At 48.5% G+C, this 12,687-nt stretch overlaps 1 protein-coding gene across 1 annotated transcript in view; it reads right to left on the bottom strand.

Moving 5' to 3' along the window:
* Positions 1 to 545: 545 nt before the first annotated feature.
* Positions 546 to 12,687, bottom strand: part of LOC149449766 (alpha-2-macroglobulin-like) — a 157,077-nt gene continuing 144,935 nt past the window's right edge. The window contains exon 36 of the mRNA XM_089692753.1: positions 546 to 806. Within this exon, the coding sequence (XP_089548879.1) occupies positions 784 to 806 (23 nt within the window). The 3' untranslated portion in view covers positions 546 to 783. The remainder of the gene's footprint in view (positions 807 to 12,687) is intronic.

A 12,687-nucleotide genomic window follows, 5' to 3' on the forward strand; every position in this document is an offset into this window, starting at 1 on the left:
CAGGGAGTGTTTTACTAGGGGGCGGTGTCAGTGTGCTTCACTGTAAGCACACTGTTTTGGATGGCTATGCTGTGCACAGCCATCCAAAGCAGTGTGCCTGAGCTGACAGGGAGGAGAACTGTTCGAAAACAAAACAGTTCTCCTCCCCGTCGGAGATCTTCGGAAATCACTGGGCGCCAGGACCCAGTGATTGATAGCCGTGGCCACGAATGACCGTAAATGCAAAATCATGTATATATACGTGATTTTGCACACCTGTGCTGCCCTGTAGCAATTTTTCTGCTATAGGGCAGTTGGGAAGCGGTTAATTACTTAAATTTACAAAAGGAAAAATGTGCTTTAAGTTTCAGGCTAATAACATTTCCCTGACCCTTAAGGGTCTGCTATGCATGTTGGGGGACCTTTAAAGTGAAGTGCGCCTTTTTTCTTTTAAGAAACCTGCAATGAAATTTAATTTACCTGCACTCCAAACCTCTCTGTCAAGATATGCCCCATATGTAGAGGGCATGTAACATGTAGCTTTCTCCAGTAACATGAAAAAATACTGACAGGTAAAATTTTCTTTAATTACTCAAAATGTTATTAGTTGACAATACAATATAATTTCAGTTTTATAGCATTATCACAGTGAAAGGCAAAGTCATAATTCCCAATACTAAATGCAGTGCTTGCCACTGGTTATTTTCTGTCACATGGTTTATGGATGCCATAAGGCTCATTTATGGAAACAGTGACACATTTTATAAATTCTTATTCATTCAGCGCCTTTTTGTAACTTTGTCTTCATCTTGAATTGCCAGAGTCACCTACAAAGTACAACAAAAGTATAGAAAAATGACAGTTTTGTTTAGAAGTGTGTTAGATTATTATAATACAAGACATAGCAAAAACATGTTATAGATAGTAGTAAGGAAGTTAAAACATTGGCAATACCTTTTGTGTGGCTAACGGAATAAATTTTGAGATTCAAGCTTTAAAAGATTCTTCAGGCATGGTTTCATATGTAAAACCCTGCTATTACTCAGACTGCAGGATGTTATAAAAGAGACATACCATAAGTTGGCAGTGTCCTGCAACTCAGTGGCACACATCCTAGTGAAAAGTTTTATAGATTTTGTAGGCTGAACTGCAGAACTTTGTTAGAAGGTTGCTAATTGGGGGACTACATTTCCCAAAAGAGCTGACGTGTGGGAGGAGGCATATACAGTGGGGAAAATAATTGTTTGATCCCCGTAAGTTTGCTCACTTACAAAGAAATGAAGGGTCTATACTTTTTATCATAGGTGTATTTTAAATGATAGAGACAGAATATCAGGCAAAAATCCAGAAAAAACACATGATACAAATTTTATAAATTGAGTTGCAGTTAAGTGAGTAAAATAGGATTTTAATCCCCTACCAACCAACAATAATTCTGGCTCCCACAGACTGGCTTTGTGCTCATGTGGTACACAGATTTGTCTTGTCAATTTAAGAAGGTGCTCCTAATGACAACTCGTTATGTGTATAAAAGACACCTGTCCACAGAATCTTTCTTCCATTCAAACCTAACCATCATTCATGGGCAAGACCAAAGGACTGTCAAAGGACATCAGGGACAAGATTGTAGACCAACACAAGGCTGGAATGGGCTACAAGATCATTGGCAAGAAGCTTGGTGAGAAGGACACAAATGTAAATGTAGAAGGCAGGAACAGAGGCAGGAAGTGAACTGATAGAGAGCTGGAAGGAAGGTGTGAGGAGAGAGCTGTTTGGAACAGCGGAGGGCTGGACCAGGCCACAGAGCTAGAGAAGAGAGAGACAAGGAGGAATCGCTGACCGCCAGCCTTGCCACCCTGTTCAGAGAGACATTCTGCCAGCAGGTGACTCGGAGCTCTGTGTCCTGACAGAACATTGCAGGTGAGACCGGAGAACCTGTGGGGGCCAACAACTACAGAGAGTGACAGACCGCCAGGACCTGATTGATGCCACAGATCGGGTGAGAGAGTCCCATACACCAGCCAAACATGTGAACACTGACATTCCTTTCAAATATGCCAGTTTCCTGAGGACATTGCATATAGTTAACACCTGTTGCAGCCTAGTTCCCCTGGCCACTGCTATTGAACACATTTTCAGCATAGTTCAATCATCAGAGCTGACCACATTGCATGCCTTCTGCAGACCAAACCACAGCATTGTTCCCTTAACCATTGGCCTATCCTCTTAAAAGAACATTTACCACCATTGTCATTAGTTACTGCAGCACTTTCCTGCTTCTTCCAACTTCTGACACCTTTTGCAAAAAATTTGCAACCTGCTCACTGCATTAAAAGGACACCACCCAAGTCAAGTGCCACTTAAAGGGATAGTACTTGTTCTTCCTTTTTTGCCCTTGTGTTAACCCTTTGAGGGGCTATCACCTTCATCTCTTCCAACTTAAAAGGTCTCTATCATTGTAGCGCACCAACTGGGCCCCAACGAGTGTACAGAACATTCTTCAATGCATTTAAAGGGACATGACTATCTTATTTAAAGAGTTCTTTTATTTTTTCAGATTTAAGCCTTGCCATCAGATCCTGAGGGCCCAGTGAGCAATTTCAATCTTTGATAATTTTCCTTCTTCACTGGGGACTAGAAACACCTCAGGTTTGAGGTTCTGGGTTAACTTCAGAATAGCAGGCCTGCCAAATCTGACTGAGATTTTTCTGTATGTGTTGTTTTCTTTGCTAAGAGTTGCTAAAAGTGCTATGTACATATATGCCACTTTATGCTGTGTAACTGAGTTTACAGCCAAGTTTAATATAAACATCATATCAGCTCACCCTAATCTGTGTGCAAGTCTATTTTCTGGTGATAATTTACTCTGGTCAGAAAAGTACAGTGGTGTCAGTGGGGGTTGGGCTTCCAGAGAGGGGTCCAGAGTGACAGGGAGCCTGAGAATAACACAGCAACTCCTAAGGGGGTAGTGCTACATATACAAAAACATATTTACTGTATATACATACACAAGTACTGTGGACTTAAAAGTACAAAAGTTAATCAAACCAATGAGAGAGAAGGAGGTTTAGATGTGCAGGCAAAGATACAGATGTGTGAGGCAAGAAAAAGTTTTTTGCAGATGAGTCTAGGCAATAAAATAAAATAGGCATGCTTGGACAATTGGTTTGTCCTTATACCTGTATCTGATGGATAACCAATAATAGAATCGACTGCCATACGTGGATGTGTTTATTCTACATCTCAACCCAACACCAGTATTTTTTAAATAGCCATCTAATATCAGTTCTCTTCAGGGTTGATTGACACTCACTGAACTTAAGCCCAGGGAGTCAAATATCTGCCTTCTGGCTGCACAACGTGCCATGCAGGCAAATGTTCTGTGCAACATTCAATACCTACCCACTGCTGGAAGAAGTAGACCTATGATGTCATATGACTGGACTAAAGATACCTTGAAAAAAGTATTTCTAAAGACTAAAAATGAGGTAGGTGAGGTAGGGGGTTGGATGGAGTTAGAATAGACGTCTTGCCCAGAGATTGGTTAAGGCAGAAGGGTGCCTTAATAAAACTTTGATAATGACTGCAGCAGGCACAGTGAATCTGTCCTTTTTGCATTGTCTGTAGTGGCATGGACCCTACCAATCAGACACCATCTACCTACAAGTGCATCCTCCCTTGTGAAGGCATGACTCATGCACCATAGATAGGCTTGTCCACTCCTACTTCCACCATTACCGATCCATACCACTCCCCACCCCTTAACCAAATAAACCTTACAAAAAACATGACACCATTTGGAGTTAAATGGCCAACATGGCCTTTTATTAACAACTTCACATTTTACATACATCAACCGTTCCTTAACGGAAACCAAAGAATTGTTGTTGGTCTTCAAAGGCACCCCCAAACAATCCAAAAATGCACCTGCGGACAACCCTATACACTAGGCCTCCAGCCGCAACCAACCAGCTTGGAGACAACCATACCATCTGCAGTGCAGCACCACCACCTTCCAGTTAAACCTTGGTTAACTGGGAATGTCCACCGGGCCCCCCATACCACTGATGGGTCCCACACCATTGTTTTACCTTCCAAGATGAGAACCGCCTCCAAAGACCAACAACCGCCACAGCACGCTGGGTAAGCCCTTATCCATGCGTGCCACGCCACAAACGAACCGCACGTAGTATGCCGTCCTGCAGCTCCAGGGACCACAAATCCGTGCCCACTGCATTCAAATGCACTCCATCACTTCGCAGATACCGCCAAGTATCCACCTCCAACTCCACATGCCGGACCACCAACCCTCCATTGCGACTAAAAAAGTGCCCCACCTCCCTGTTGACATTAATCCTGGCCTTGTTGAGCCGCTCCACCGACCGCACCAAGCGCCAAGAAGTGTGGGCGACTATGTCGGACCACACCACCACCATCCCCGGAAACTCCCGCCGCAACTGAAGAAAATCCAGCTTGACATCTCGAACCAGCTCCCGCATGGACCTACCCCTCAAATCGCTGCCACCTGCGTGAAGCACCAACACATCCGGTGGTCTATCCAGCCGCACATAACGCTGCACCTCTGGCACGACACGACTCCACAACATGCCCGGCACACCTATCCAGCGGACACAAACCTCCCTTCCATTCAACCCCAGCTGCCTGCCATTGGGCCGCACATCAGCCCGCCTGGCACCCCAAAACACATAAGAGTGACCCAGGATCCACACCAGGCACACCGCTCCACCTGAAAGAAAAAAAACAATACCTCCAGAACAATACATCACAGGGGCAGAACCGCAACTACCTCCCACAACCAAAAACAAACAAACACAGGACCGCCCACTAATCCCGCAACAAATGCGGCCAAACGTACAGGCAAAATCTTTGGGAATCCCACCTACCAATGCGCTTCACCACATCATCCGACAGCCCCCACCTCCGTAGCAGCCCCAATCCGAAACGAGTGCGAAGCATACAAAGACGCATCCAAACCAGCAGCCGTCAAACACCGGCAAAAAACTGCCACAAATTGAAAACGCGTTAAAGGGGATCCATCATCGTGCCTGAAAAAGGACCCACGCCCCCCCGGGCGATGGGACAAAAATTCTCGAACCGCCTGAACCGGGCACACCAGTGAACCTGGAAGAGCGAAAAAACGCACCTTCGCACCCCGTCCCAATTGTTCCGTCTTAGACCGTCGGACTAGCACCTCCACCCATGCACCAGAGCACACAACCTCCTCCACCAATAACCCCCCAAGAACCGATTTGGACGGACTAACGAGCTCCCCAATCCGCAACGTTCCAAAAAACGCCACCGCAAAGGCAGCCCGAAATAAGCCCACCTCAAAATCCAAAGAACACACCGTCCGTAAATGCACAAACAAAGACCCCAACAACTCAAATGACACCGGACGACGAGAATCCCTACAACGATGAGCCCTCCGGTAACCCCGTAGAGCCTGGCGAACCCAAAAATCTTTAGTGAAATCCCGACACCCTTGTAACTTAAAAAAAAATGCCAATCCCGCCAGTCGGCGATCCACCGCGGCAGCCGACACCCCCCTCTCCAAACTCTGCGCCAAGAAGTATAACACTGCCACACGCACCTCCGGCCCCCAGGGATCAATAGCGACCTGTTGTAACAGATCCAGCAACTCCCGCCAGACCTTAGAGTAAGCGGACCAAGTCGCCTCACTCACCGAACGCCAGATCCAGCCCGCAACGACTCCCACAGCCAATCGGGACAAGGAACCCCGTGTTGTTCCGCCGCCGGCGCCAACTCTCGGAATTTGTCCCACTGAAAACGAGACAAAGCGTCAGCCAAGGTGTTGTCAACCCCAGGGAGATGCACCGCATGGGGAAAAACATTCAGCTGCAAGCAACGCAACACTAAGTGGCGAAGCAAGGCCACCACCGGTCGGGAAGAAGCCGAGACCCTATTGATGACCTGAACCACCCCCAAATTGTCACAGTGAAAACGCACCTTCTGATTCCGAAAATTCTCCCCCCAAACCTCAACCGCCAACACCACTGGTTCCAACAGCACTAAGTTACGTAGAAAACCTGCCTCCCGCTAGGAAGCAGGCCACGAGGCCGCACTCCACCGACCCCAGAAAAAAGCCGCCGCGTCCGTGAACAATTCCAAGTCAAAATTACTAACCGGGCCAGACATCCAAAGTGCCCTCCCGTTGAAAGAATCCAAAAAGGTGTGGCACAACTGCAAATCCTCCCGATGCTCCCAAGTCAGCCGAAGAAAATGTAAAGAGGAGGTAATCCCTGCCGTCGCCGCCGCCAACCGGCGGCAGAACACCCGACCCATCGGCAGGATCCGACAAGCGAAATTAAGTTTACCCAACAATGACTGCAAGGGCCGCAGCTGAATTTTTCGCTTACCCAGAACCGCCCGAATTTCCCCCTGTAGGGCCAACAGCTTCTCTTCAGGCAGCCGGCACTCCATTGCGCCAGAATCCAAAATGATGCCCAAGAAAGTCATCACCGAAGCCGGACCCTCCGTCTTATCAGCCGCCAAAGGAATCCCGAAACGTTCAGCAATGTGCTGCAACGTAGCAAGCAAGACCACGCACACCCTGGAAGCCGGCGGACCCACGCAAAGAAAATCATTCAAATAATGGATGACCGAATTCACCCCCGAAACATCCCGAACCACCCACTCCACGAACGAGCTGAACTTCTCAAACAACGCACAAGAGATATAACACCCCATGGGTAAGCACTTATCAACGTAAAATGCGCCCTGCCAATGGCAACCCAAAAAACAAAAACTGTCCGGATGAACCGGCAACAGCCGGAACGCCGACTCAATATCTGATTTCGCCATGAGCGCTCCGCGCCCATACCGACGAACCCAGAAAACTGCCGCATCAAAGGACGTGTAAGACACCGAACACGACTCCGGATCTATAGCGTCATTCACCGACCCCCCCTTAGGGAAGGACAGGTGGTGAATTAACCGAAACGCGTTCTGCTCTTTTTTGGGCACAACCCCCAAGGGAGAAACTACCAGATCCGCAAACGGAGCACAAGCAAACGGACTACCCATACGACCTAACCCCACTTCCTTCCGCAACTTAGCCGAAACCACCTCAGCATGCTGCAAGGCCGACCGTAAATTCCGAGCTAAGGGAGGAATCAAAGTCAAAGTACATGGGATGCGAAAACCCTCCGAAAAACCTGCCGTCAGCAGCACCGCCGCAGCCCGATCAAGATATCTATTTAAGAAAGGCCCCATCCTTTCCACCCTTACCGGCGTCGTCCCTCTTACCCGCATGCTCTCCGGGAAGGCCTCTACCCCGCTTGAAACAGTGCGAGAAAGGGTGGGATCCACCGCACCCGGAACACTCGTGCTTAAACCGGCAGGACCCTCCAAAACGACAAGTGCCCTCCCGGAACTGCCAGCAGAAACCCCTACGCCTGGCGGCTGATTGTCCCAGGGAAAACGAACCACCGGCCCCGCCCTGAAAAAATGGACCAGGGGCCCTCGCCGGCGTCATGAGCCGCATCCAGAGGCCAATGTCCTTATGGTCCCAACGCAACGATGGGCGAACAGTAAACCCTGTGAGCCTCACTAATGGCGTCCAGGTAACAGAACAATGCCGAGCAATGCTCCGGAGCTTTTTCTCCAATGACACTGGCCATGACTGCGAAAGCCTGCAACCAATTCGCAAAAGTACGGGGAATAAAATGAAAACGCCGCTTCTCCGCTTCCTCCTGCCTACTGTCATCAACCTGGGACCCATCGAACGGAAAACACTCCAAAGGCAAAAGCGTGAATATATCCACATACTCCCCTTTCCAAATTTTCTTCCGTACGTCCGACTGTAAATGCGCACCCAAAGGGCCCTCAAAACACACATACACTTCCCCCTTGGCAGAGTCCGCCACGCCGACAGGTCCGGACACCCCCGAACCCTCCCCCAAAACCGTGGAGGGAACCGTAGAGCCCATAGCCCCGGACTCCGCGGTAACCACCCCTGTCCCATAACTAAGTGGAGAAGAGACCCCCAGACCCCGCACCACCCCGCTTTCCTGTCCAGGTACCACGAGCCCATCCCCACCAGCTGGCGGGAGCCACGCAGAAGCAGGCCCAGGGGTCCCAACACCGCCCCACTCCAGCCGCCGCAACAAGTCCCGCAAACCTGAAATCACCTCTCCGAGACCCCCACCTAAACCCGACAGGGGAACGCCGCCAACTAACGACGCCGAGGCCGCGCCCACAGGGGCGGCCTGACCGCCCCCCAGCAGATCCCGTAACGCAGAAGAAAAGGAGACAGACACAGGAACAGATAACTCACCAGGCTGCCCAGGAGATGCCCCATCAGCCGCGCGCTCCCGCTCCACCGTTGAAGAGCAGCCAGCCATCGCCCCCGCATCGGATTCCGACAGCTCGCCCTCCGACCTCTCTTCCACCTCTCGACTTCCGGATGGCCTCCCGGTCCCAGGAGCCACGGGTCCAACAGGGCTGTGCCGCTCCTGACTCTGCCTCCTGGCACCGGCCACGCCTGTCGCCGTCCCTGGGCTCCATCCTGCAGCACTACCAGCTGCACTCCGCCCAGTGCTGATCCTCTTCCTCCGTCTTCCTGGAGCCACAGCTCCCGACTTCCCAGGAGGCCCGCCAGCCACAGCAGGAGACAGCCCGGCAGCCGCAGCCGAACGCCTCCCACGCCGAGCTCCCTCCCTGACAGGCACCCTGTCAGTGGAGGAGCCAGTAACAGCACTCACTCTTCTTCCTCCTGGCCGTGCGGGCAGGGGGAGGGGCTACCTCGCGGAACCCCGCCCGCCGAGCTCCGCCATTGCTGGGGATTCCTCCCGGCATCTCCGCTAGCAGAGGCAAGTGAGCGCCCTGCCAGCGGGGCCGGAGGGTCCCGAGCGGGGCTCCCATGTCGGCACCGAGCTCCAACAGGGGGTGGGGCCGGACTGAAGCGCTCCGGAGGCCTAGACCTCCGAGCACGTGGGCGCTCCTGCCCCCCTGCCGCTGGTGACAAGCCCGGGTCTCCCAACAGATCAGAGACCCGGCCCTGCAGCCAGTCCATAACTCTGTCTTCTGCTGCCTCCCGCAGCTGTGCCAAGATCCCCTCCATGCCGCACAGGTCTGATAGGTGGAAATTTCAGGACCCAGCTCAAATGAAGCTCTGGTCCTTACTCACGTCCAGCTCCACTGACGCCCCCTCCACAGAACCCCCCACCCTAAGGTGCCACAGACCCCTCCTACACTCCACCTCTGCCAACCAGATAATCCCACAATCAACTCCCAACCCCCTGGAGCTAACTTTAACTCTTTCCGTTCCCCTACACCACTCTGGGCCTAGTCATGTATGCCCTGCGCTATTTTCATTCTTCCTTATCCGCTACGGGCATTTCTTGAACAGCTGTAACCAGTTGTGCTTGTCTTCTGGTTAACTGTATGAAAGTTGTAGCTGGGCCCTTGGACATCTATTTAGACATACACTGGGCCCCCAGCACCTGTCTAGGTTGCCCTGTGGATGATCTGGCTCTGTTCTTGCCCCATGTACCTGATTCTTTGGGGTTTATTTACTGAAACTGAAGAGTGCAAAATCTAGTGCAGCTGTGCATGGTAGACAATCAGATTCTAACTTCAGCTTGTTCAATATAAGTGGTTGTAAATGCTGAAGGTTTCTACCTTCATGCATTCTATGCATGAAGGTAAAAAACCTTCTGTGTACAGCAGTGCTCTCCACCCACCTCAATACTTACCTGAGCCTCATTGCGATCCAGCGATGTGAATGACAGCCTCGGCCGTCTTGGGTCTCTGCCTCCTCAGTGGCTGAGACAGCAAGTAGGAGCCATTGGCTCCCATTGCTGTCAATCACAGCCAGTCAGCCAATGAGGGGAGAGGGGGTGGGGCTAAATCTGTGCCTCTGTGTGTGAATGGACACACGAAGCAGTGGGTGCTCCCATAGCAAGCTTCTTGCTGTGGGGCACCTGACAGGAGGGAGGAGCCAGGACAGCCTGTGGGGAACCTGAGAAGAGGAGGATCCAGGCTGCAAGTAGGTAAGTATAGACAGGTTTGTTATTTTCCCCCCCAAAAAATTGACTTTTAGAATCACTTTAAAGTGTTACTAAACCCACAACAGTAAAATCAGTCTGTATATGCAGTAAAGCATGCTTGTTATACTCACTGTGGAACCTAAGGGGTTAATCCTCTGCATTGTATAAAAATGCTGTTTGATCCTGACTTCTCTGCCCCTCCTCTTATTAAAATGTCCACCTGATAAAACAGACTGAATCCATAGCCACATGCACATGCTCAGTTTAGCGTATATTGCTAGAGAGGTTTTTTTTTTTCTTGGGAGGGTGCATGTGATCAGCACAGGGCCAACCAGCACTGTCCAGACAGAGGTCAGGGGTTCTGCATCCTCCTAGAGCAGAAAGAAAACTCCTCCTATAAGCTTTAACCAGTGTTCTGCTGAATTCACAAGACTGCTCTAACTGCTGATGAGAAAAGGTATTTAGCAGTTTATATTTACTAAAATAATTGCATTTCCATGTTCTGCGTACTGTGGAAGACTGGATATAGTGAATGCAGGGTCCTGGGTTTAGTAACACTTTAAGCTTTGACAAAAAAACAACTGGATTGGTTTCTTTGCAGAGCTGCATCATATTTTGCACACTCCAGTTTTAGTAAATCAACCCCTTTGTCTCTGGATCTAAATTTCCTAATATGCAGTTGGTTTCATTTTGTTATTCGATGTCCAGTGTACTTGCATGTATATAAGTAAGCCTGAAAAAGAAAATTATTGTTTTTAACAGTTTGCACTTTAAAGTACATTTAGAGCCCACAAAAAGTATTATCTATATTTTTACATTCCCACTGCAGGGACTGTTTGTAAATAGCTGATTGGTTGGCCATGCAGGTACAATCTGTTCATCTCATGTCTTTCCGTTTACCTTCGTTCATAAACAACAATGCTTGTGTTGCATCAGCAGGTCATTAAGATATAGGTGGAAGGGACAGAAAGTACGGAAGGCCTGAGGTTGCCCCACCTGAATAAAATAACTTGATTAGGCAAGTGTCATCTCCTGTTTTTGGCATATTAAAGGATAAGTTCACCTTTGGGAACATGTAATATGTTCCCACTCCTGCAGCTGCTGCCAACTCCACTTCCTCTAGTGACAGCAAGCGGGGGATCTTCTCTCCATGCTTGCTGTCACTATTTTAAAAAAAAATATGGCCGAGCGATGCTGGGCCCACCCAGACACATCATTCATTCACAGAGTTCTGTAAATGGGAAACTACAAGTACAGCTTGTAATTCTCATTGAACTAGCATGACGCTCTGGTAGTTCATTGTCTTTTTCCTGTCAGTGTGTATCTGCCTGCCCATATGAGGTATGAGCAGACAGATACACTGACAACTATGCAGTCCTGTATGGTTTCAGCGATCTGTTGATCATGGGAGCAATGCTTTACAGGCTCCAAGTAAAAAAAAATAATAAATTCACATTTTTTTCACCTACAAAAAAGATGTGCATTTGCTATATATATATATTTTTTTTAAAGGTGAACTTATTCTTTATAGCCCAACTGCAGCCAATGTGTTTTTCTGTAAAGTGTCTATCTATCTATCTATCTATCTATCTATCTATCTATCTATCTATCTATCTATCTATCTATCTATCTCAGAAGCCTAGATCCTTTAGGATAAATCTTCAGTGGACTTTATTTCACCCAGAATGTAGTAAAGCAGAACAGCAATCAAAGCAATAGTGGCATAGAAGGCAAAACAAGATGGTGTTTGTTGTCTCATATCACTATTAGCTGAGAGCTTGTATAGCCTTCACATAGCAATCTGCAGAGCATTCATTTGTAAAGTTTTCCAATAAATAATCCTATAATTACTAATAAGTAACAGAAATTCCTTAGTCTTATTCAGGGTTTCTCAACCAGGGTTCCATGGAACTCTAGGGTTCCTCCAGAGGTTGCTAGGGGTTCCTTGAGCAATGAGCAATTTCTACCTTTCAGATAAGTTCCCACTGACACCATTGATCTTTTTAGCTATCTGTAAGGGGCTAATTCTTCCCAATGCCCACAAGTGTAAGGAGCATTCCTCCCACTGGCCATAACACTAATGTATCATGAGTTGTAGATATAGCGATATCTAGCAGGGGTTCCCTGAGACCGGAAAGTTACTTCAAGGGTTCCTCTATGTTAAAAAGGTTTGGAAAGGCTGGTCTAATTAAATGAAGCCAGATAGCGATCTTTGGTTGGTACATTTCTGTATATAATGTAAGTCAACAATTACAATGGAAGTCAGAAGCACCCTTTTTGTTAACAAGAGGGAACCTTAACAATGCCTTTCTTTTGTATAGTAGGGGAGGGCTAGAACATCTATCAGATTTGATTTCCTGTCATTGTCCCTGTTGTAGATTTCCCCTAACTTCCTGTCTGGTGAAACAATTGCCAGCAAGACAAGAAGTGAGAAAACCCCCCTCTAACAGAGCCCTGGATAGCATTGCAGACATAACCCCAAACAGAGTTCTAACCCCCCCTCCCCCCTTCCTTTTTTTTGGAAAATACTGTTTGTATGTTTTTTGTACTGTATAACCAAGAAAACAAAGAAAACCCGGGTCCAAAACCCTTCCTATCTATAGAAAAACAACCTAACTATTGCCCATCATCTCTCCTCCCAACACCCCCCCCCCTTTTCCCCCGTGCAACCGCCCTC

The sequence above is a fragment of the Staurois parvus genome, unplaced genomic scaffold (genome assembly GCF_062004578.1).
Source record: "Staurois parvus isolate SC_StPar_1 unplaced genomic scaffold, SC_StPar_1.0 ptg000604l, whole genome shotgun sequence".
NCBI lineage: Eukaryota > Metazoa > Chordata > Amphibia > Anura > Ranidae > Staurois > Staurois parvus.